Here is a 22074-nt window from a genome sequence, read left to right as displayed (position 1 = left end):
TCCCAAACAGAGCAGCTGCATTTGAAATCATGACCAAACCCCATAGAATTGCTAAAGGGTTCCCAGCTATTTTGCTCAGTTTTCACAGGACCAGAATTACCTCCTGCTTGCAAAATGTGTTTGAATAGTAATGAGCATCATCATCATCATTATAAGAGTGGTGGTAAACTAGGGCCATTTGAGAAGAGTGTAGGTGCAGAGAATGTTGTTAGAGCTTTGAGGCTGAGGGACCATTTCTGCAGAGCTCCCGAGGCCAAATGTCTCTGGCCATGTGTCCTGTCAGCAGCCCCCAGCGAGCAGAGCCATGGGCTGTGGGAATGGCACTTGCTGAGCTCTGGTGTCCCATCCCAGGGCAGTTTGGCACAGCCCGGCTCCGTCGCTCCAAAAAGACTCGCCCCGTGTTTGCTGTGGCCTCCTGCCACAGACTCCTCCAGTTAAAGCTCTGCAATGTCCCTTCAGGTGGCCATAAAGAAAATGAGTCTCAGAGGACAGAACTGGGAACGAGCTCTGAATGAGACCCTGGTCCTGAGTGACAAGAAGAACCCCAACATTGTCAGCTCTTTGGACAGGTGAGTGTTCAGGTCTCATCCCGTGCACGGGCCCTGCGTTGATCTTTCCTGGCATCCCTAGTCTGAAGCCTGTTTTGAAAAAGCCTGGCCCGGCCATATCTTCCCAAAACAACAGCCTGGCAGTTCACTCCCTCAATGTGCTTTGATTGCTTTGGTGTTTCCTTCAAGTTGACCCTATTTTCTGTGTCTTACAACAAGTGCTGACAATCCATGGCAGAAATTATTTCCCTTGGCTTCTTCTTCCCAAATCTTTTCCATTCCTGCAGATGCCAGGAAGACCAGGTTCTTGTTTCCAGAAACGCCTCATTTGCCCATTTTTCAATGGCCCTGCCTGTTTCTGAAGAGACTTTCTGCAAGGTTTTCCAAACAGTTGACCACTTTTATCCCAAGTGCTGCAGGGCCTCCCTCCCTGGATAACTCTGGAAGTTGTGTGGCCTTGCTCTGGAGTGAATGGTGGAACTGATGAGTTCAGATGCTGAACCGGCTGGGGCCAAGTGTTGTGGTTTCACATGGATCTGGGCTGTTGCTAAACTGCATTTTTCACTTGCTTGCCATCTAAGGCCTCTCCTTTTGCACAGGTGTCTCCTTCTCCTTTAGACTGTGCAGATTCCAAGGCCTGTGCACCCTGGCAGGAATGTCTCTCCATCTGATTCTGTCCTCATTGACAAGTGCCCTGGAAACAAAACCTCACTGGAGGCTTTTCCATGGGGGAATTGAGCACTGCACATTCATCTCCGGGCCATTGTGTTCCTCTTCCAGCTTCCTTGTTGATGGAGATCTCTGGCTGGTGATGGAATACATGGATGGAGGAACTTTGCAGGACGTTGTCAGACACACACGCATGGCTGAAGGAGAGATGGCAGCTGTCAGTCGGGAGGTGAGGGATCCTGCTTGTGCCTCCCATGGCTTGGACACGATGGTCCTTCCAAACAGGGCAGGGGAACAGGGGTGGCTCCACGTGGGCTCAGGGCTTTGTTTCTGTGTTGTTTTTATGAGCTGGAGAAGAAAGAGCCACTGAAAGGAATGGCCTGCCAGCATCACTGCACTTCTGTTCTTGTCCTCTTTCCTGCTGTGGGGCTACTCTGTCTTGTTTGGATTGGATTTGCTGTTCTCAGCTTTGCCTTGAACCATTTGCCTGGAGCTGGTCTGCACTGCACTCCTGGCCTGTCCCAGCAAAGTTTCTGCTGGCAGAATTCTAAACTCTCCTTCCTTGTGTGATCTATTCCAGCCCTTGATTTTTACCCTGGTGTTTCTTTTCCCTCTCAGTGTCTGCAGGGCCTGGATTTCCTCCATTCACACCAGGTGATCCACAGAGATCTGAAGAGCTCCAACATCCTGCTGGGAATGGACGGCTCTGTCAAGCTGGGTGGGTGTTCCTGGCCAGGCACGGCGCTCCCGGGGTGCGGGTGTGGGGCTTCCCAGGGACGGCCAGAGCCCCACAGGTGCTGCTGGTGGCCCTGCCCGGCCCCTGCTGCCCCTGCAGAGAGCTCAGGAGAGGAGCAGCAGTGTCAGGAGTGCCTTTGCTCTGGCTCTGGCCCTTCCAGAGGGGCAGGAGTTGGAATCTCAAGCTTCAAGGGAATCAGTAAAAGCCACTGCATGAAAGCTGAGGGTTTCTTTAAGGGTCCAGTTCCATCTTTCCTTGGCTACAGCCCTGAAGACTTTTCCAGCTGGATTCAGTACTGGATTCAGACTGAGAGTGGGGAATGTTTGTGAGTGGTTTCCTCATTCCAGCTGCCTTTGACAGGCTTTGTTTCTGTCCTCAGCTGATTTTGGCCTCTGCGCTCAGCTCAGCCCTGAGCAGGACCAGCCCAGCTCCATGGTGGGCACTGCTCACTGGATGGCCCCAGAAGTTGTGACCAGTTCTCCTTACGGCCCCAAGGTGGACGTCTGGTCATTTGGCATTGTGACCATCGAGATGGTGGAAGGAGAACCTCCTTACTTCAAGGAGACGGGGGCCATGGTAAGAGGCAAATTCTCCAGTGTTTGCAGAGCCCTGTGAGCACAGCGTGACCCTGCCCTGGGAGGAGCAGCTGGAGGTTTCTGCACATCGGGAGGGGAATTCCCAGAGGACTCAAACCTGAACACAGACAAATATTCTGCAGTCTCCAGCAACAATTTGCTTTGGGCTTTAAGTTGTTGCAGCTCTTCTGTCTGTGAGAGTGACCTGAAAACGTGAAGCCAGTGGATCAGCTCTAATGTTATCTTGCAAAAAAACCCCAAACGCGCCCCAAAACCCAAACCCAAGAAATTTACGAAGGAGTTTCTAAAACAGGTTTTGTGAGAGGAAATCCTTTCTGGCTCTTCTCACTGGGAAAGTTGTCTAACACGTGAAGATGATTCTTTAACATCCCCATAGTCTAACATGTTTCTTTCCTATCCCAAGCTCCTTTCTCCATGTCACCAAGCCTGAGCTTTCAGCAACACAAACCTGTTTCTTCTTGGGCAGTTTCTGGGATGGGGCATCAGGAATGAATTTACTTGAGTGTCAGTGGCCCTGCAGAGATGCATTTGATGTAAGAACCCTTTGAAATGACACAGTCAGACCACAGTGACTCCTGAAAATGGCCTGTAAAGCTGGTGTCCGGATTTGGAGAAGCAAAATGTGCTATTTCTGATGGAGGTTCCTCCTAACAAAGTCAGGCAATGAGACTGGCTCTCAAGGCAAGATCATTTGGATGCTGCAATGGCTGTGGCCGCACCAGGGTTTGGGATTTTTGGTTGGCCTAGAAAAATGAGCTGTGGAGCAGCATCTGTGGCAGGGAGGAAAGTGCCCCTGGAGCCGGGGCTGAGAAGCCGGGGTGGATGTGAGCAGCTGTGGGTGTGAAGGGAGCTGGCGGAGCGCTGTGTTTGCCTTTCCTGCAGGCTCGCGCTCTGATCCGGCAGAACGGGACCCCGCGGCTGCAGGAGCCCCGGCGCCTGTCGGCTCTGCTGCGGGACTTCCTCGAGTGCAGCCTGGAGCTGGACGAGGAGCGGCGCTGGTCTGCCCAGGAGCTGCTGCAGGTCAGTGCCCGGCGGCTGCAGGGGAAACGGCAGAGCCAGGGAGGGCTTTTCTTGTGGGGCCCTCTCCCATCATCTCCGGTCTCGCTGCTTTTCACACGCAAAGCGAGCAGAAGCCTGGCCTGGCTTGGGTTGGCAGGGTCCTTTCCAGGTCATCTGGGCCTGCTGCCCTCAATGGGCACAGACATCTTCAAGCACATCAGGTGGCTCAGAGCCCTGCCTGACCTGAGCTTGGATGTTTCCAGGGAGGAGGCACCTCCCACATCTCTGGGCACCTTCTGTCAGTGTTTCCCCACTCTCCTGGTGAAAAAATTCTTCCTCCGATCTAATCTGAGCCTGCTTCCCTCCCTTCAGTTAAAATCCATTCCCCTTTGTCCTGTGGCAACAGAGCCTGTGAGGAGCTTGACTTTGGAAAGTAACGGTTCATTTCTTTCTTTTTGATCCTTTGGGCAGCACCCATTTTTATCATCAGCCGAGCCTCTCTCCAGCCTGAGCGCTCTGATCGCTGCAGCAAAGACACTGAGGGAGCAGCAGAGGACATGAAACAGTTTTTGTTAGAGTAGTTAGGACAAGTAGTTAGTTATGGTAGTTAGCTCTGCTAGTTAGTTATGGTAGTTAGTTATGGTAGTTAGCTCTTCTAGTCAGTTATGGTAGTTAGGACACCCTGTTTATTATGGCAGCTTTTGAATAAAAACTCCCTTAAACCTCAACTCCCTTGACATGTCCCTCCTTCTCCCCCTGCGACTCAGTTGCCTGGAGCAATGCCAGGGCAGAGGGGGCCCAGCCTTGCCCAGAGCTGAGCCCCAGCAGAGCCCTGGCAGAGCCCAGAGCAGCCTCGGCATCTGCAGAGTCAGCCTGGAAGGAGCTGCTTGGAGCCTTCTCGGCTGCAGCCGACTCTGGGTCACAAACTGTGTGTGGTGGAAAATGCCACGGGTTCTGCGGGAGGGCAGAAGGGGCCTGGGGAAGGCCAGAAGGGCCACGGGGAAGGCTCCATGCAAGGGAAAAACCTGCCCAGTTGTGGGAATACAGCCAGAGAGCCGAGCTGGGAGCACTGCTCAGCTCATGACACAAATGGACATGTCAGCATTAGGTGGCCGCAAGCCTTGGCAACCGAAAGCAGAAGTTTGAGAGAGGAATGTAAGAGACAGCGATGTGCTTGGTACAAGATGTGCTTAGCAAGCAGGACTGAGATGAGACAGCACATACCTGTGTTAGTTAGTGCGAGGCATGACTAAAGCAATGTACTTGGCAATAGTACCTGTTATATAATGAAAAGGTATATAAACTCAGCCAGGCGTATCAATAAACGGCCTCATGCCTGCACCCCATGGAGTCCATGTCCCTCTGTCAATCGCCGTCAAATGGTGCCCCGTGTGACGGAGCCCTGCAGAACAAAGTGCTGCTGAAAGAAGCAGGAATGACAGCTGGCAAAAGGAACCCCTCCAGAGATGGGAGGTGAGCCAACACTCTGGGATTTTGGAGGTGAGCTGCTGCAGGGGACGATGGGTCAGGGAATGTCTGCCCAGGAAAAAAGTGTTTTTGAGCTCCGTGAGGGTTTTCACTGCCGACTGTGACAGCGAGGAAAGTGATCAAGATGGTCCGGAGGAGGATCCCTTTGATCCTGGACCTATTGATCCTGACAAAGAACCTGATTTATACCCCCCGACCCTCATGACCACTGGGTGCGGTTAAAACCACAAGCACTAAAAGGGGAGACTTTGAAATTCCTGAAAGAATCGTAGCTCCGGTCATATACAAGGGACCACGAGGGCAAACTGCCAACTCTGGGGAAAAACGACTTTGGGAGTTTTCTCACAGAAATCTCCCCCCTCCTCCACTCAGCCCAAGGGCCTTGGGGGTTTTCCCTTTTTTTTTTTTTTTTTGGCGAAATCAAAGCCATGCGCTGATGCTCCTCATTAGGGCCGGGATAACTGAGGGCTTTCCTCGGAGCCGGTGGCAGCGAACACGCAGGGCTGGGAAAGGCGGGCCGGGAGGTGCGGAGAACTTTGTTTGTGTTTCCAGCTCAATCCCGACTCGGGCCCGGGCCCGTCCCAGGGCGGTTCCTCATCTGCGGCTTTCCCCTCCCACAGCCCGGGGGCGGGGCCTGAGAGCGCGGGGCGGGTGTGGGCCGTGTGCACAGCCCGGGCCTCGCTCGCCGCCATTGGCTGATTGTGCCGTCAGTGCCGGTTGTGGGCGCGCGCTGATTGGGCGGAGCGGGGCCAAGCCCGTTGCCGGGGCCGCCCCCCGGGCGCCCGTGGCTGGGCAGAGGCGCCATTGTGGGAGCGCGTGTGCGGGCCCGGGAGCGGCGGCAGCGGCCGGAGCCCGGTGAGGCGGCACTGGCGGAGCTCGGAGGCGGCCCCAGCGCAGGTGGGAGCCGCGCTCGGTTCTGCCGGGGCTCGGGGCTGGCTGCGGGCGGAGGGGGCGGCAGGGGGCTCCGGCGGGTTCCTTGTGCCGTGTCGGCGCCGTGTTGCCCGTGGCCTGAGGGCGCTGCGGGAGCGGCTGCCCGCGCTCTCCTTCCCGCCGCTGCCTCGGCAGGAGCCGCTGCCGGAGCAGCGCCGGCTCGTCCCGGTTCCTGTGGGGAGGACGGAGGTGGCCGCCCTGTCCCCGGGGGGGGCTGTGCGGGAAAATTCCCAGAGGTGGCCAGAGGTTTGTGTCCCCACAGGAGCCCGAGGAGTCCTGTAAAAGTGACTTTATTCCTGAACAAAGGGAGAGGCCGTGCGGCCTTTGCCGGGGGGTCTCTCCAATTGTTGTAGGACGCGGCCTCCTTTTTCTCCTGATTTTCCCTTCTGCATCTCCCTGTCCCTTTGCCCCGTGGCGAAGGTCCTTGGAAAGTTCCGACTTCCCGATCCGCCTCCTGCATGTCCTCGTTAATATGCGCCCCCCTTTTGTGTAACATCCGATATTCCCGGCTCTGCTCAGTCTTTGTTCTTCTTCTCCGTGTTCAGGAATTTCGCAGGGCCTTGGCTGAGCACAGTCCGTGTCAATGAGGAACATTTTCTGAAACTGATGGATTCTCCCGTTCCTCCCTTATCTCCCAGTCCCCGGCCCTGTCTCCAAGCAGATTCACTCGTTGACTCTGTTTTTTCTTGCTGGGTCCTCTCTGGTTTTGGGATTATTGTCAGTGACCTCAATTCTGAGAAAAACGAATATTCAGTCTTAGAATATTTTTCCAAAGTTCAATAAGGGACAAACCAGTTCCATGTCCAGCGCTGGGTGTTCCTGGCGATCAGCCAAGGGACCCGTGGGTGCATTAAGACAGTGTTATCTCTGTACTGTTACTTTACTAAGGCACATACATGTTCATGAGTTTCATGCATTATTCAAATATTCTTGGTAGCTTTCATTGTTATAGAAACTTTGCTTTATTTTGGGTTTCTGTTCTGGCTTATCTAAATAACACCCTGTGGATCAGGTCAATATATTTTATTTCTTCTTGTGGCTTCATCCTGTTGTTTCACACTTCCCAGATACTGAACAGGTAACAAATTCTTCTCTAATTCTTCTCCCGTGCTCTGGTTGGTGTCACCCTTATCACTTGGAGAGGTCAGTCAGCAGATGTGGGAAACAACCTAATTGCTTTACACAGTTCTCTCGGTTACAAGAAGGATTTTAACATTTTATATTTTGCTAAGGCCTGTGGTACAATACATTCATCACATAATTATTTCTATAAGCTGTAAGGTGAATACATCAACATAACACTCATCACACTACTATTTCCATGGGCTTTACTGTGCATACTAAAATGAGAAATAAATTTTATTGACAGGCAGCTAAAAGAGATTATAAATTCCACTGTACTTGAAATCAATAACCACATATAAAGACTAATGCTCAAATGTGAAAGCCAATATTATCGGGTCATTTTTAACAGTTCCTGTCCTTTTGTAGCCGTGTGTGGCTCAGGAGGCCTGGCTGCCACCTGCATCCCCTTGCTCAGCTGTGAATGAGCTGCCCTCAGCAAGGTGTGGTGCAGGGCCCAAAGATGAGAGTTGCTGTAGCACAACAGAGGAGAAAGAGCATTCGTTTAACCCCTGCTGTGCCAGGGAGCCACCAAACCGTGTCCCATTCCCATCCTTTCCACGTTTGGACCGGAACATGAGCTGCTTTCTTATTTCCTTTGTTTTCTGTTTCCCCACTTTTCTGTTGTCATCTCTTTGCCAACAGCATCTTGAGTCATTTAATTTTCCACCCTGTCCTCCTCCTTCTGCTCCCAGATAATCTGATCCCAGCCCGTGGTGAAATGTTGTGTTCTTGGTTTGAGTGGATTGGTGGGCCAGACTGAGGAGCTGGATCTGTCTGGTTGGTTATTATTTCGTGGACATCTTGTAATCTAATTGTGCCATTGGAATGATCAATGTGTTCTCTGGCTCCTGATGTGAATTGGTTTGGGTTCCCAGGGGCTGGTGCTGGGTGTTGTAGGATTTGTTGTGGTGGCCGTTCATCTTTTCCCCATTTTTGGGGGCTCCCTCCAGCCAGGGCTGCATCAATTGATCTCTTTTCTCTAATTAAATCATCCCAGACTTGGATTCCCAAGTGATTTCTCTGAGCCTGTGGTAGCACAAACAGCCCAGTGGTCTGATGCTCCCTGTGTGACACAGACAGTGCCAGCACATGTTGGAGTGGGGAGAGGGATGATTCCCCCCACTTGTTGTAGTGAAGTTTTCACACCATTCTCCACTGGCTGTTTCCCTTTGCAGCTGAAGCAATTTGTATTGCAGAGTCAGATCTCCTCCCTGTGGGCTCTGCCTTTGGCTGTGCCAATTCCATCTGTGCAAGCAGGCAGAGCTTGGGCTGAGGGGCAGAGGGAATCAGCCCAATTCCTCCCGCAGGCAAGAAGAGCCTGGTGCACTGTCCCCACTTTTCCCCAGCAGTGTTAATTTGCATTTCTAAAGCTCCTCTCCTGGCTGCCTGGAATGGAGCTTCTCTTCCAGAGCAGCCACTGAATGACTCACATGTGCCCCCCACAATCTGCTTTTGTTTTAACTGTTAATTTAACTGTTTAATTCTTTTACCTGTTTGTGCCTTAAAGGGTCACCTTTAAAGCCCTTCTAGTTTTGCAAAATGCAGCCTAAAGATGAACATCGAAAAACCCAAACCGAAATTTTGCCATCACTAAGAGCCTCACACAAACATAGACAAAAACATTTCAAAGTAATCAAGTTTTATTTACTTTTCCTCCTAGGTGTAGAATTGATTCTCACCCCTGGTCCAAATGTAACTGACAATATAAAAGTAGGATTATTATGAGAAATTATTCTGGTGGTGTAATCTTGTCACAGAAACTGCGAGAAAACCAGAATTTGTCCAACAATATTGTTAGTGTTAGGGAGTCAAGGCATTACTTGATTTTGGCCAGGATGTGCAACAGAAATCATTTCATCCACTCGTAGCCAGGGTGTGCAGAGAAAATCATTCCATGACACGTGAGTTTTACTGGATTTTTCCTAAACTTTCTACAGTCTGAACCCATAGAAATCCATTGGTTTGATGTTCATTGCTTCCAAGTCGCTGAGTTCTGAGTATTTGGTTTCCTATTGGAGCCGGATTTCTTTGCCTCTGATGTTAATTAGGTCCCCACTCCTGGATTTCCTCATCAGCCTTTTCCAGACCAGGTGTCTCCAGCTATTCCAGGGCAGTGTCTGGGGCAGATGTTGGTTGCTGTTTGCTGATGGTCGTTGATGTTTTGTTGATGGTCGTTGTCTTTGTGGGTGTCTTTTGGGCTATTCCCAGTCTGCTGAGATGTTAAACTCATCTCTGTTGAGTGATGTAACATCCTTTAAAAGATAATATTTAAAATTCCTTTCCCAGGGCAAAGGCAAACCAAGCCTGGCTAGAGAAATAAGATTTTTTTTAAATTTGAACTTGGTATATTTTGGAGCAATGTGATCCCATCCAGCCCCGTGTGTGAGTGTGACTGAGAGCCAGAGTGGAATTGTCCCGTTGTGTTCCCCAGCCCCTGTGGCGAGTGCAGGCACAGAAAGCCCTGAAGCTGAAGCAGTGGCAGCAAGGCTGGGCCCCCAGTGTCTGGAGATGGCCCAGGAGGTGGCCAGGCAGACTATTCCAGCAGAGGATCTGTGGGCAGGCACAGGGGCTTCCCCCGCTGTGGAGCCCTGGCTGCTGCTCCGGTGCCTTCAGGGCGGGTCAGTCGTGGCCTCCCGTCCTCCTCCTGCAGCCGGGAAGTCCAAATCTCCTTTGGGCCTTCCGAGCCCTTGAGCCCAGGGTGAGGGGTCCCCCCGTGCTGAGCTGTGCTGGGGCTGTTTCTGTGCTCAGGGACACTTGGGATGGGCCACTTGGCCCCCAGTGGTGCTTCTTCCCACTCCTCAGGCAGGGCCCCATGTCCTGGTTGGATGGTGTGAACAGCAAAGGCCCAAGGCAGGGTCTGTGCCAGCCCAGCTTCCAGTGGGAGAGATTTCACAGGAGACAGGATTCTGGCCACAGGCTGCTTTAAATACACATCCCTTATCTCCAGCCTGCCCTAGGTGGAGAATTGCCGGGGGAAGGAATTCCAAAGATCAATTCCAAGGGAGATAATTGAATATCTGCCCTGGATCTGGCTCTTATTCTTGCCAGAGCCAATGGCAAAAGCCCCACCTGTGGCCTCTTGGTTTCTGTCAGCAGCTTCCAAAGGTGTTTCTTTATTTCCCCATTCATTCTTTCTACCTGACCTGAGCTCTGGGGGTGCCAGGGGTTGTGGAGGTCCCATTGTGTTCCTAAAGCTGCCAGAACCCCCTGAAGGATCTTTCCTGTAAAATGAGTTCCCCTATTGTAGTTTATTGCTTCCACAATCCTTTCTCTTGGAATTATTTGTTTCAGAAATACCTTTCTAAGTGATCCAGTGATTACTGAAGAAGTCAGAATTGCTTTTGGCCCCCCTGTTGGGTGACATGGTGTCAGCAGGAGATATTTCAGCCTTCCTGCTCAGGGCATTTCAGTCCCAGGCTCTCACAGGCACACACAGCTCTGCCGGTTGAGCTGACCATGTGGGGGGTAACCTGTGCTTTGTCTGATTCCCTTTCCTAAATAACAGCGTGTCTTGTAACTCTTTTCCCTTCTGCTGCCCTTGGAGCCCCGTCCAGAAACACCTTTTCTCCCTGAGGCCAGGGAATGTCTCATCAATCTCTCCCAGCCTGGCTCTGGAGCTCTGTCACCTCAGTGCAGTCATGGGTTTCTCCCCAGCCCCTGTGCAGGCTGTTCCAACAGGAGGCTGGGTTAAACCCTTCCCCTGTCCTCACTTCTAAATCCTCCTGTGCCACTGAACAAGTTTCCTGCTGTAATAACCCAGCCCTGCTCTTTTGGTTCTCAAAGCCTGAACTTGATGCCAGACTTGGACAACAGGAGATCCTTGTGCTGTCAGTTTTCAGGCCTCAGGTCCCATTCAAGCTGTGGCTGCACAATTCTGCAGACAGTGGGGCCACTCTGGCCACTGGGGTAAACATTTTAGCACAAGAATTCCTTTGGCCTGGCCCTGTTTAACACTCACATACAATTCCAGTTACATTTCTGAGTCTGGAGGAGCCATGGCTGGGGCATCAATCATTTTGGTTTTTTTTTTTTCATTTCTCAAGTTTTGTTCCCTTTCCCATGTCCAAACCATAACATTGAGTCTGTCTGGGGTTAAAAAGTCATACAATGTTCTAGCTAGAACAGAGAATCCTCAATCCAGGTCCTGCAATTCCCTATTAATCCTCAGAATTGTCACATCTGCTTTTTAGTCCTGGGTAACATTTCTGAGATTACAAAGCCCTTCCTTCCCTCCCTTGCAATAGGGTTTTGCTTTTAGACACCACTCGTGCTGTGTAGTGACATCCGTGGACGGCAGGGACAAGGAACTCTGCAGAGCTGAGATATTCTAGAAACACGTGGCTTTATTACAAGGGTGGTGGGTAAAGAGGGCTTTGCCTTCAGCCACCAGCCTGGGCTGGAGGGAAGCCCCGAGAGAGAGAGGGGAGAGAGAGGGTAGAAGAGAGCTCAGGGGTAGAAGTGAGGTAAGAGTGGGGGAAGGGATAAGACAGCAGGGATAAGAGAGAGGGGGCAAGAGCGTGGGGGGACAGAGCAAGAGAGCAAGAGCAAGAGAGAGGGCACCTTGTTACAATCCATTCTCTCTCTTTTTGTGTTGAATATTCTAATTCACAGTGACCAACCGGTGCAAGATCCAAAACCTACAAACTTTGCATGCAGCCTATGAGAACTACTATATTACCATGTCATTTTATATTCTAAACTCTAAAGACTACTTTTCTTATCTGCTTTTTCCCTGATCCCTTGCAAAGTGGAAAGGCTGCATTCCTGAGTCCTTTTGTTTCTGCCCTTCAACCCATCTCCAGCTAATCACCGTTTTCCTGCCTCCCATGCCTACATGTCAAAGCTGGCTTTCATTTCTATTGCACTCACAGGTTTTTCATCTGCAGGATTTCTTACCAGACAATCATATCCATAAGTCCTTCCTGTCCCATCTTTCCCAACAGTGCTGGTTGCTTCAGAGTGATTTGGAGAGGCTGGGAATCTGATTTTCCCCCTTTCCCTGGGGCTGCCCACACTTGTGGGTTCACTTCAGCACAGGCCTTGCCAGACATTTGACACAGAGGTACAAGAGAACTGGCCTCTGTATCACCTTTGACAGTATTAATTTGCATTCCCAATTTAGCCATCAAATGCCTCCCCAGTAAATTACAATCACAATGAGGAGCAAATAAAACTTCTGCATTTCAAACCCATCCCCGGCATCTGCTGATAGTGGTTGAATAAAACACAGCCCCTCATCTTTCCCACTTGTCCCCTGGATAATCAAAGACATTTTTGGCCTTTTCCCCCCTTAGGTCTGAGATTGAGAGTGGGTGGAGAGGCCCCTGTGTGTATGAGGAAAGGCCTCGTGTGGATGCAGCCCCAGGCTGAATGTTGTCAAGGGCTCCAGTGTGGTGGGTCCCTGGTGTAATGGGAGCTCTGGCAGCCCTAGGAATCCATGTCCGTGCAGGGCTGGACTTGCTCCTGCTGAGGGTGCTGCTGTGTGTGCTTGCAGTGTCCCTGTGGGCTGCAGATGGATCCCTGCTTCCTTGGCAGGGGCTGTTTGGGTGGGCTCTCCCCTGCCGAGGAGGGCAATGCCTGTGCCAGGTGCTTGTGGCCGAGCCCGTCCCCTCGGTGCTGGGGCCCCCTTGGGCCCTGGGCTTCATCCCTCAGGGGCTGTGGAAACTCTGCCATGGCCTTTGCCTTCAGCTTGGCCTTTTCCTGCTGCCTTCTTGCCTTCACCTGCTGTGCCTTTGTGCCCAAGTGCTGCAGGGGCTTCTTGTGCCCCTCGTGCAGCCCCCCTGAGTGCCTGTGGGTGCTCATCCTCTGACAGCTGCTGAGCTTTCTGCACAATCATTCCTTTCTGCAGGGCCCAAACAAGATCCTTCAAAGATGATCTGGATCCTTCCCGGGATAATGCACATTTCCCAGCTCTTCCTTCCTTCCTTCCTTCCTTGGCGCTGGTGCTTGTGCTGGCCGTGCCCTGCAGAGCCCGTATCCCAGAGCCGGTGCCTGTGGTGCCGCAGTGTCCAAAGGCGGCTCCCCCGGCGGGCAGGGCCGGCAGCTCCACGGGGCCGGGCAGCGGCCGGGGCGTCCCGCAGCCTCCTGGGGGCCGGGGGCCAGTGCCGGCCCTGCCCGGGGGGTGGTGGGCTCAGGCAGCGCCCGGCGCTGAGCTCCGGCTGCCCCACAGCCCCGGCCCGGCCCCGCAGCTCCCCACAGGCCCCCAGCCCGTGCTCCCGGTGCCGCCCCTCTGCGCCCGCTCCTGCCGCTCCCCAGCACAGAGAAACCCCCTGGGATCCTGACCTCCTTGTTTGCCTCTCCTGCCAACCGGGGCTACAAACCATCTGCATCAGCTCCCAGAGTTTGAGCATTACACCCTGCTTGAAAACGTCCCAGTCCTCAGTATTTTTCTCTTCCTGCTCTTTTCCATCATCCTCTTTCTCACCACAGAGATTCCTCCTGCTGCCTCTTGCCTTAACTGTAATCCTGCACCCTCCCCTTCCCCCTCACCCTTCCCAGCACACCAACACCATCCATCCCCTGCTGTCTAAATCCCTTCTGGACTTCCCTTCTTGCCCCTCTGGGTGTCCATGTCCTTAATTACCTGAGTCTTGATGTTTGGTGAGTTTTTTATCTGTGTCTTGGTGTTTGGAGGACTTTTGGGCTGAATCCTGGTGTTTGGGAGGTTTTCACAGACACAAGGTGCCCACTGACTTCTTGAGAATAACTTGGGGAAGGAGGAACCCCCAGCCTAAAGTGCTTTCCATTTGTTTTTTCCCCAAACCAGGATTTTTCATTGCCAAGGAGTGCCCAGATGGAAGAGGAGGAGGAAAAGCCCCAGAGATCCCGCAGGAGGAGGGGCTGCAAACCCAGCCCAGGGAGCTGCGAGGAGGAAAGAGCCGCCCTGTGCCAGGAGGGCGGCCGGAGATCCAGGCGGAGCTCAGAGCTGGTGGAGAAGCCTCATGGAGGGGAGAAGCCCCACAAGTGCCTGGAATGTGGGAAGGGTTTCAACTACAGCTCCCACCTGCTCCAGCACCAGAAGATCCACACTGGTGAACGGCCCTTTGAGTGTGGGAAATGTGGGAAGAGGTTCACAGACTGCACCAACCTTATGTGCCACCAGGTAGTTCATACTGGGGAACGGCCCTATGAGTGTGGGGAATGTGGGAAGAGCTTTGGATGGAGCACCAGCCTAAAATTCCACCGACGCATCCACACCGGGGAGAGGCCCTACGAGTGTCCTGAGTGTGGGAAGGGCTTCTCCACGAGCTCTCACTTGACCAGACACCAACAGAGGCGCCATAAAGGAAGCCCCGCGAGTGCCCCGAGTGCGGGAAGAGCTTCGTGCGCTGCTCCAGCTCCATCCCCCATGGGAGGATCGGCGTTGGATGATCCCCAGTGACCCCGTTGGGCAGAGCCCTGGTGATCCGTGGTCCTGGTGATCGGTGTTGGGAAGACACCTGGCTGGGAGGGCTGCACTGGTTCCTGAATCCCTGTGGGCACCTGGATGAACACGGGGGCAGGAACATCCATTGGGACACAGACGGACATTGGGAATTCCTTGGGGGGAGCAGACTTGTTGTCTTTCAACCCCAGAAAATCTTTTGTGTTCAATTCTGTCTTCTGGGGGTATGGGGAGACAGATGTAGTGCTAAGGGCAATCCTGCCCCTATATATTGCAGCTGTGTTAATTACTGAAGAGTGAGAACAGCCTTGCCCTCACAGCTATGGGTGTGATACAAAAGTGAGTTAGTTGGTAGAGAGTCAGTTGGCATCTGCTGGCCGTGCTGTGAGGAGGAAGGGACAGGAGGCTGGGCAAGGGACAGATAAGGTGAGCCACTGCATGAGGGACAGACAGGGTTCAGTGGCTTTTCTAGGGACAGGAAGCAGTGAGCTGGAACTGCCAAAGAAAGAGAGAAGAAGGAGAAAAAGAGCCTGAGCTGTGTGGAGCTGCCTGGAGGATTGCTACATAGAAAAGGTATGAAGAACTTCTAGATAACAAGGTGCTGATACTTGAAGGCCTCTGAAGTTTTTGTTGGAGCACTCTGAGTTCATGGCCGTCTCAACTCCAACATGGGGGCATCAATAAATACTGGATAGTCTTGGAGGTGTTTTCCAACCTCAGGGATTCCATGATTTTGATTTCCTATTGCCCAAGAGTGCCTTCCACAACCAAATGGTGATGATCTGGGGCAAAGACCAAGATTTTGGAGATTGCGGTGGAAACCCCTCCAAAAATGGTACTTCCCTCCCATCTAAGCATGTGGATCCTCAGCTGGCACAGACAGGGAAATCCTTTTCTTTTGGCCTTCATTTGCTTTTCATTTCTCTTCATTTAAAATATCCAACAGTGTGGTAAAAATAAAGACATGGAACTAAGACATGGTTGGGATGACAGGGGACATAGACATGGGGAGTGACATGGGGACACATGGATATTTGGGGGGTACATGGTCATTCATGGGGACACGGGGGGAACACGGGTACAGATGAGGACGTGGGGGACAATGACAGGGATGGAAACATTGTGGGGAGACAGCCATGGGTGAGGACAGGGTGGGACATGGCCAGTGACATGTGGGGACATGGCCATGGCCGGTGCCATGGGGGGAACTTTTAGGGGTTGTGGGGGATGCTGGGTTTGAGGGAGTTGAGGGTTCCTGGGAAGGACATGGGGCTTGCTGAGGGCTTTGGGGAGCCCAGGCCCAGCGGCTCTGGCTGTGCTGGGAGACCCTGGGGGAGGTTCTGGGGCAGCTGCTCCCCGAGACCAGTGCAAACTTCAAAGCTTTATTGGGAACACTGGGAGCAGCCGGGTGGGGATACAGGGACAGCTCTGGGCACGGGCAGGGGGGACACACGAGGCCCCCAAAATCATCTCGGGGACGGAGCGGGGGGGTCCCGGCCGGGCCCGAGGCCACGGGGAGGGGCTGCGGCCGCCGGCGGCTCAGGAGCTCTGTGGGCAGAGAAAAGGGGGTGACACCGGGCTGGGGGGCCCCGGGGGGGCACACACGCTCTGGGGGAGGGGGGACACGACCCCCGGGACCCCCCCTCACCTTCTTGCACAGGCAGAGGCCCAGCCCCAGTGCCAGGAACACCGAGCCCAACACGAAGCCCCCGATCCCCGTCAGCATCTTGCTGCGGGCGGCGTCCGGCGGCATCTCTGGGGGGGCCAGAGGGGTCAGGACCCCCCAAAACCTCTCACCCGCACCCGAGCCCCTCCAGCCTCCCTCCCGCTCTCCCCCACACCACCCACCGGCCCCTCCGACCTCCTCCCGATTCCTGCCCGCCCTCCCCACCGCCCACCAAAGCCCCTCCTGGCCCCTCTCACCAGCCCACAGCCCCAAACCGCTCGCCCCCCACCACCCCACGACCCCCCCAAACCCTCTCCCAGTCCCTTCCCAGCCCCTCCACCGCTCCCCCACACCCCTCCCAGTCTCTTCCCAGCACAACCGACCTCAGCCCCAGCCCCGCTTGCCCCTCCCCCAGCTCCTCCCAGCCCCTCCGGCCTCACTCCAATCCCTCCCACTTCCACCCGCCGCTCCCAAACTCCCTCCCGGCGCCCACCAGCACCCCCGGGACCCCACACCCCCCTCCCCAGCATCCTCCCGACTCCTGCTCAGCCCTTCCACAGCCCCCAGCCCCTCTCCCAGGTTCAACCAGGATCTCTCCAGTTCCCTCTCACTCGCTCCCAGCACACGCCAGTGCCTCTGCCAGCCCGGCCAGGGGCTCCCCCGTACCCCAGTGGCGCCTCAGGGGCTGCTCCAGGCTGACGTGCTCCACCTGGCACGTGGAGCTGAGCCCGCGCCGGGGCGGCGTTTCCAGCAGCACCAGCAGCTGGTGGCTCCAGTCCCCGTTGGGGACCACGTCGGTGGCCACCACCTGGCCCGACAGCTCCTGCTGGCCCTCGAACCACCTCACCTGGATGTGGGCGGGGTAGAAATCCATCACGGAGCACAGCAGGCCTCTGGCACTGCCGGCCTGCGAGCTGGAGGGCAGCAGCGAGATGGAAACGCTGGGGGGCACTGGGAGAGAGCGGGGACACACTGGGATCAGCTGGGGGCCACTGGGAGAGAGAGGGGAGGGGCGGTGTGGGCTTGGGAGGAACTGGGATGGACTGGGAAAGACTCAGATTGACTGGGAGTGACTGGGAACGGACTGGGAATGGACTAGGAGGGACTGGGATAAGGTAGGATGGATTGGGAATGGACTGGAGGAGTCTGGGCATGGACTTGGACGGACTGAGATGGACTGGGATAATCTCGGGGGTCCCGGTGAGGGACAGGAGGCCCCGGGGATGGGCCCAAGGAGGGCTGAGGGCTCTGGGGTCATTCCCAGGGAGGGTTTGAGGGGCTCCAGGGTCATTGCCAGGGCAGGGCCCGAGGGGACACGCTCTGCCCCACGCTCACCCCTGCGCTCCACAGTGAACGGGGCATCAGTCTTGTAGTTGTGCCGGCAGTACCTGTCCACTTCACTCCGAAAATACTCAATTTTTTCCGGGTCGCTGTTCCTGTGCCGGGCCTGTTTCTCTCCATCCGGAGTGAGCCCCACAAAGTGCCCCACGTCGCTGTCGAACACCACGTCCTGCTCCCGGTTGTAGATGCTCCTCGCCACGTACCTCACCTTCTCCGTGCCGTTAATGAAGTGACACTCGTACTTATACATCTGCTGGAACACCCCTGGGTGTGCAGGACACAGGTCAGGGGGTGCCCCCCCAGCACCCCCAGAGCTCCGGGGCCACCCCGGATCCCCACCCCGCACCCCCTGTGCCCCACGGCCGCTTCCTTCTTTTACCCTTCCCCCCATTTCCCCTTTACACATCCGCTCCCCTCCCACCTCCAGCCGCACCCAAATTCACTTTTGGGGTCCCATTCCCCCCTTTTCCACACTTCCCAACCTTTTAAAAATAATTCTCTAATTCCCATCGTCTCCCCCGCTCAGTTTTGATGTCCCACCCTCCCCTTTCCCCCCTTTCCCACCCTCTCCCATCCCTCCCTCACCTTCCCCCGACCCTCAGCCCCCGCCGCTCTTCATTTCGGGGCTCCCCTCCTCCTCCTCCCCCGCTTCCATTCCGGCCTCCCCCCTTTGCCCCCTTTTCCCCCTTCTCCCCCCCTGCCCCACCGCCCCCCGCTCACCCGAGAGCTCCGCGCCCGCAGCCGGGGCCGCTCCCAGCACCACCAGTGCCCCCAGTACGGCCCCGGCTGCCGCCCCTCGCCCCATGGCCAGCGCCGGGAGGGGCCGCCAGCCCCAAAGCAGCAGAGCTGAACTGAGAGTAATAACGCGGAGCAGCGCGGGGTCATCAGCCACGCGCTCTCTGATTGGTCGGGCGTGGTTTTGGGGCGCGGTTTGATGGGTTGGGGCTTTTTTTTGGGCACGCACTGATTGGCTGGAGGTGTTTATTGCCCGCTCTGATTCGCGGGTTCTGTTTGCGGTTCCTTTCCCAGAAGCTTCACCCAGCAACTAATGACTCACCAGCAATAAGAACGCTGATTGGCTGGAATTTCTCCAGGCTCTGTTTTTTTCGGGCTCTTGCCGGGAAGTCCCGACCCGCAGCGACGCCGCGCTCCCATTGGCTGAGCGCTTTTTGGGGCGCTGCTCCCCCACTCCCGCTCCCCCCAGTTCCCGCCGCTTTTCTGGCACCGGCACCGGCCCTTCCCAATTTCCCGGGATCCCGAGGAGCCATGGATGGAGCGCGGAGCCTCCCCTGGCTGCTGCTGCTGCTGCTGGCCCTGACCCTGCCCGGAATTTGGGGGGTCCAAGGTGGGGTTTGGGGGGTCCTGGAGCCGCGGGGTTGGGATTTGGGGTTCCCTGGAGCTTTGGGAATGTGGGGATGGAGGGGGTTAAGGGGGTCCAACCCGGGGATTGGAGATTTTTTCGGGATTTGGGGGGATTTTAGGAAAAACTTTGACCCATGAGGGGTTTTTTCTATGGGTTTTCCTCGCTTTTCCGAGATTTTGGGGGTTTGGGGGTGGCCAAATTCAGGATTTCCCAAACTGACACACCCAGAACTGGACACAGCACTCCAGGTTCACTCTCACCAGTGCCTGTGGGTTTTTTATCTTCTTTTCCTTGTTAGAGCCGGGGTTTAATTGAACGAGAGAGGTTGTTTCGTGTTTGGACTCAGATGTTCATTAATTCTTATCTTTGTTACAGCGTCACAAGCTGTGAATTCTGGCTAACTAAGTGAAAAATGGCTCCATCTCTAACTCTTTCCAAGGTCTTTTAAAAACAAATTCTCCAACCATTAAATGACACCTTATTTTTCTTTACTTTTAACCCAATAACCAACAACCTGTGGTCTACAATACTGATTTTTCCACGTAATTAAAAGATACCACCCAAACCCATGAATATGAAGGAAGAAGAAGGTCAAAACAAAGACTGAGCCCACACCCTAAAACCTCCATTTTTAAAATATATATTGGTATATTCTAAAAGCCTAAACTCTAATTTTTCCACCGTGTGAGACCACACACCTCCATTCAAACTGCACACCCACACTCCCAGTGCCATCCCATAATTTGGGAAGCCTTTTCCACGGCCTCAGGTCAAATGCAGAGTTTTCCTGGGGGGTCAGTGCCTGTCAGCACAGAAAGTCTGAAATTCTCATTCTCCAGGGCTCCAAGCAGTGCCGAGCCCAGGGGCAGAATGAGCTCCCTGCTCCTGCTGGCCACACCACTCCTGATCCAGGCCAGCAGCCCTTGGCCTTCTCGGCCCCCAGGGCACACTGCTGGCTCGTGTCCAGCTGCTGTCCCCAGTGTCCCCAGGTCCCTTTGTGCCCGGCCACTGTCCAGCCACACCTTGCCCAGCCCGTGGCGCTGCAGGGGTTAATGTGGCCAAAGGGCAGGACTGGGCACTTGGACTTGTTAAACCTCATCCTGTTGGGCTGTGCCCGTCCATCCAACCCTTCCTGCTCTGTTCTTCCTCCTCCTCCTCCTCCTCCTCCCCTTTGTGCCCCTTTTCCCGCGGGACTCGCAGGATCCTCCTCATGGGATTTCCATCCCCAGTGGGTGGATGGGGCTGGTGGGTTCCTTTCCTCACCTTCCCCCGGCATCTTTTGTACCCAAAGTTTTGGACATCCTCGGCTCTGTCAGCACGACATTTTTGTGCCACATTTAATTATACAGAGAACGATCAATCTTTAATCAAGGGTGTTTCTCCCGACCACTCTATATACAAAAATCAGATTGATTAGTGTGATCGTATATTTTTTTAAATTCAATCTGCATTTAATGATTTATTTTTCCAGCACATGGGTGTGGATATTTTGAAGGGATTTGTTGTATGAATTTATCTGATTACTCAGAATCCATCCCTTAGAGCACAGAACAGCTTAAGGAGGGCGGGTCAAAATTGGAATTGATGATGGGATTTGGATGGAGAGTCCATGAGAGAGATGGAATTTAACATCATGGGTGAAAGAGTTTTAGGAATGAGTTTTTGCATATTTGTTATCATAACTATTCTGAAAAGGATGCCTTGTTTACTCCAATGCATTCAACAAATGATTCATAAAGCAATTTAGAGACACTTCAGGGCTCAATGGGATAGGGGAGATGTTGAGATACAAATCCACCTGGGCCCGATTCCTGCAGGCCCAGGAGTGTCCAAACATGTAAGAACTGAATTAAAACATTCAGAAAAAACCCTAAAATACATAAATCTACACAGACATGGGGTAGAAATGCAAGATTAGTTTTAAATAAACAGAGGATTTCAAGTGCCTGCATTAGCTACTAAGAGAAGCCCTAAGATCAAATTTAAAGTTTAGTGGCATTGCCTTCTGCAAAGACAGGTAAACTCAAGTGATAACAAAAATAATGTTGCCTTGCAGATAGAACAGCTAGAGCCACATACACAGAATTTGTGTAAAAATTTGCATTTGTCTTTGTACATCAATTTTGGCTTAGGATTGGTGTAGCGAGGACATAGAAAATGAAGCCGGGGATACCAATAATAAGAGAGGGTTGAACTGAGGCAAACGTAGGTCCAACCACTCTGGTTAATCCTACGAAGTCCCTCTATTTCATCTAAAATGGCAGGTTATATACTTTTCCAGATAGTTTACAAATACAGACACGTTTCCATGGGCACACAGCAGAGGAAAGAATGTAAACACACATTGTTTGGTTTACTCTTAAGCTGGCTAACACCTGCACACTAACAATTCTATTCACTGACCTTCAACACCCTCTTATCTTTCCCAAACACCTTAATATCTAATTCTAGCTACGCCACAGCTCACTGAAAATTTTTTGTTGTGCCACAGGCCTTGGGCCCAACTAGGCCTCAGGTCAGGCCTCAGTCAGGGTAGTTCAATATCTAGATATAAATCATGTTTTCTTTCCAGAAGAAATTTAGCAACAAGAAAATTCGTATATGTGCCTAAAACCAAAAAACTGCCCTACTTTGAGAGCAGACAGGATGGGACTCGGAAAAACACTGATGCTGCTGTTGTTCCTGCTGCTGCAGATAAGAGCTCACGGGACAGAGACAACTGATGCCTCTGCTGCTGCTGCTGGGGCTGCTGATTCTGCTTGGGACTATGAGAATTTATATACAGAAGGTTTCTGTGAACTGCTGTGGACTCTGATAACTTTGCCTTCATGGGACTGATTGAACAATGTAAAAGAGGATTTGTTTTTATAACCCCCCAGGGTCCAGTCCTCACTGAAGGCGCCCTGAGCTCTCGGTGTCAGGGATGGAGCCGGGGCAGGTCGGGCTGGGGCAGCGCTGGGCTCTGGGCCCGGCCTGGGCGCCCCCCACACGCCCCCTCCCCAAATTAAATTCCCCCAGAGCCTTTTGGGGTTCCCTGGGAGCCGCCTTGGGGTTCAGGTGCCTCCCGAGGCCCCCCCAGAGCCTTGGGGTGACACGGGGGGACACACGGGGGTCCCCATTCCCGATCCAGCCCGGGGCCGCCTCTGCCCCCCCAATCACAGCCCCCCCCAAGTCCCTCCCCAGAGCCCCCCACAAACCCCACCGGGCACAACTGGGAAGCTTTATTGGG

At 53.7% G+C, this 22074-nt stretch overlaps 2 protein-coding genes and 1 long non-coding RNA gene across 3 annotated transcripts; 2 read left to right on the top strand and 1 right to left on the bottom strand.

Moving 5' to 3' along the window:
- Nucleotides 1-447: 447 nt before the first annotated feature.
- LOC310923678 (serine/threonine-protein kinase PAK 3-like) lies at nucleotides 448-4109 on the top strand (the record flags this gene model as incomplete). The annotated part of the gene is made up of 6 exons (XM_083885604.1): nucleotides 448-569; nucleotides 1329-1446; nucleotides 1836-1935; nucleotides 2333-2529; nucleotides 3432-3569; nucleotides 4020-4109. 6 exons carry the CDS (start codon nucleotides 448-450, stop codon nucleotides 4107-4109), a joined length of 765 nt encoding a protein of 254 aa, XP_083741730.1.
- A 1222-nt stretch (nucleotides 4110-5331) lies between these two features.
- On the top strand, nucleotides 5332-15449 carry LOC310923680. The gene is made up of 2 exons (XR_014592673.1): nucleotides 5332-5933; nucleotides 13858-15449. It is a non-coding gene; the product is annotated as an uncharacterized lncRNA (long non-coding RNA).
- A 1272-nt stretch (nucleotides 15450-16721) lies between these two features.
- Nucleotides 16722-18306, bottom strand: LOC310923676 (HLA class II histocompatibility antigen, DR beta 5 chain-like). Its single transcript, XM_083885602.1, has 3 exons — nucleotides 18203-18306; nucleotides 17477-17746; nucleotides 16722-17092 (listed from the first exon to the last, which is right to left on the bottom strand). The coding sequence occupies exons 1-3, from the start codon at nucleotides 18285-18287 to the stop codon at nucleotides 16749-16751; spliced, it is 699 nt and encodes a 232-aa protein (XP_083741728.1). The 5' UTR covers nucleotides 18288-18306; the 3' UTR covers nucleotides 16722-16748.
- Nucleotides 18307-22074: the final 3768 nt, after the last annotated feature.

The sequence above is a fragment of the Zosterops lateralis genome (genome assembly GCF_965231275.1).
Source record: "Zosterops lateralis genome assembly, contig: HAP1_HAP1_SCAFFOLD_191, whole genome shotgun sequence".
Classification (NCBI taxonomy): Eukaryota; Metazoa; Chordata; class Aves; order Passeriformes; family Zosteropidae; genus Zosterops; species Zosterops lateralis.
The sequence above is the reverse complement of the archived record's forward strand: the minus strand, read 5'-3'. Positions and strand labels throughout refer to the sequence as shown.

Excerpts from the sequence above, each read along its gene's own strand:
- LOC310923676 (XM_083885602.1), bottom strand. The coding sequence starts at position 18,287 with ATGGGGCGAGGGGCGGCAGCCGGGGCCGTACTGGGGGCACTGGTGGTG. Across the intron at positions 17,747-18,202 it reads TGCGGGCGCGGAGCTCTCGG|GGGTGTTCCAGCAGATGTAT; the intron begins GTGAGCGGGGGG and ends CTGCACACCCAG. Across the intron at positions 17,093-17,476 it reads GTTCACTGTGGAGCGCAGGG|TGCCCCCCAGCGTTTCCATC; the intron begins GTGAGCGTGGGG and ends GCTCTCTCCCAG.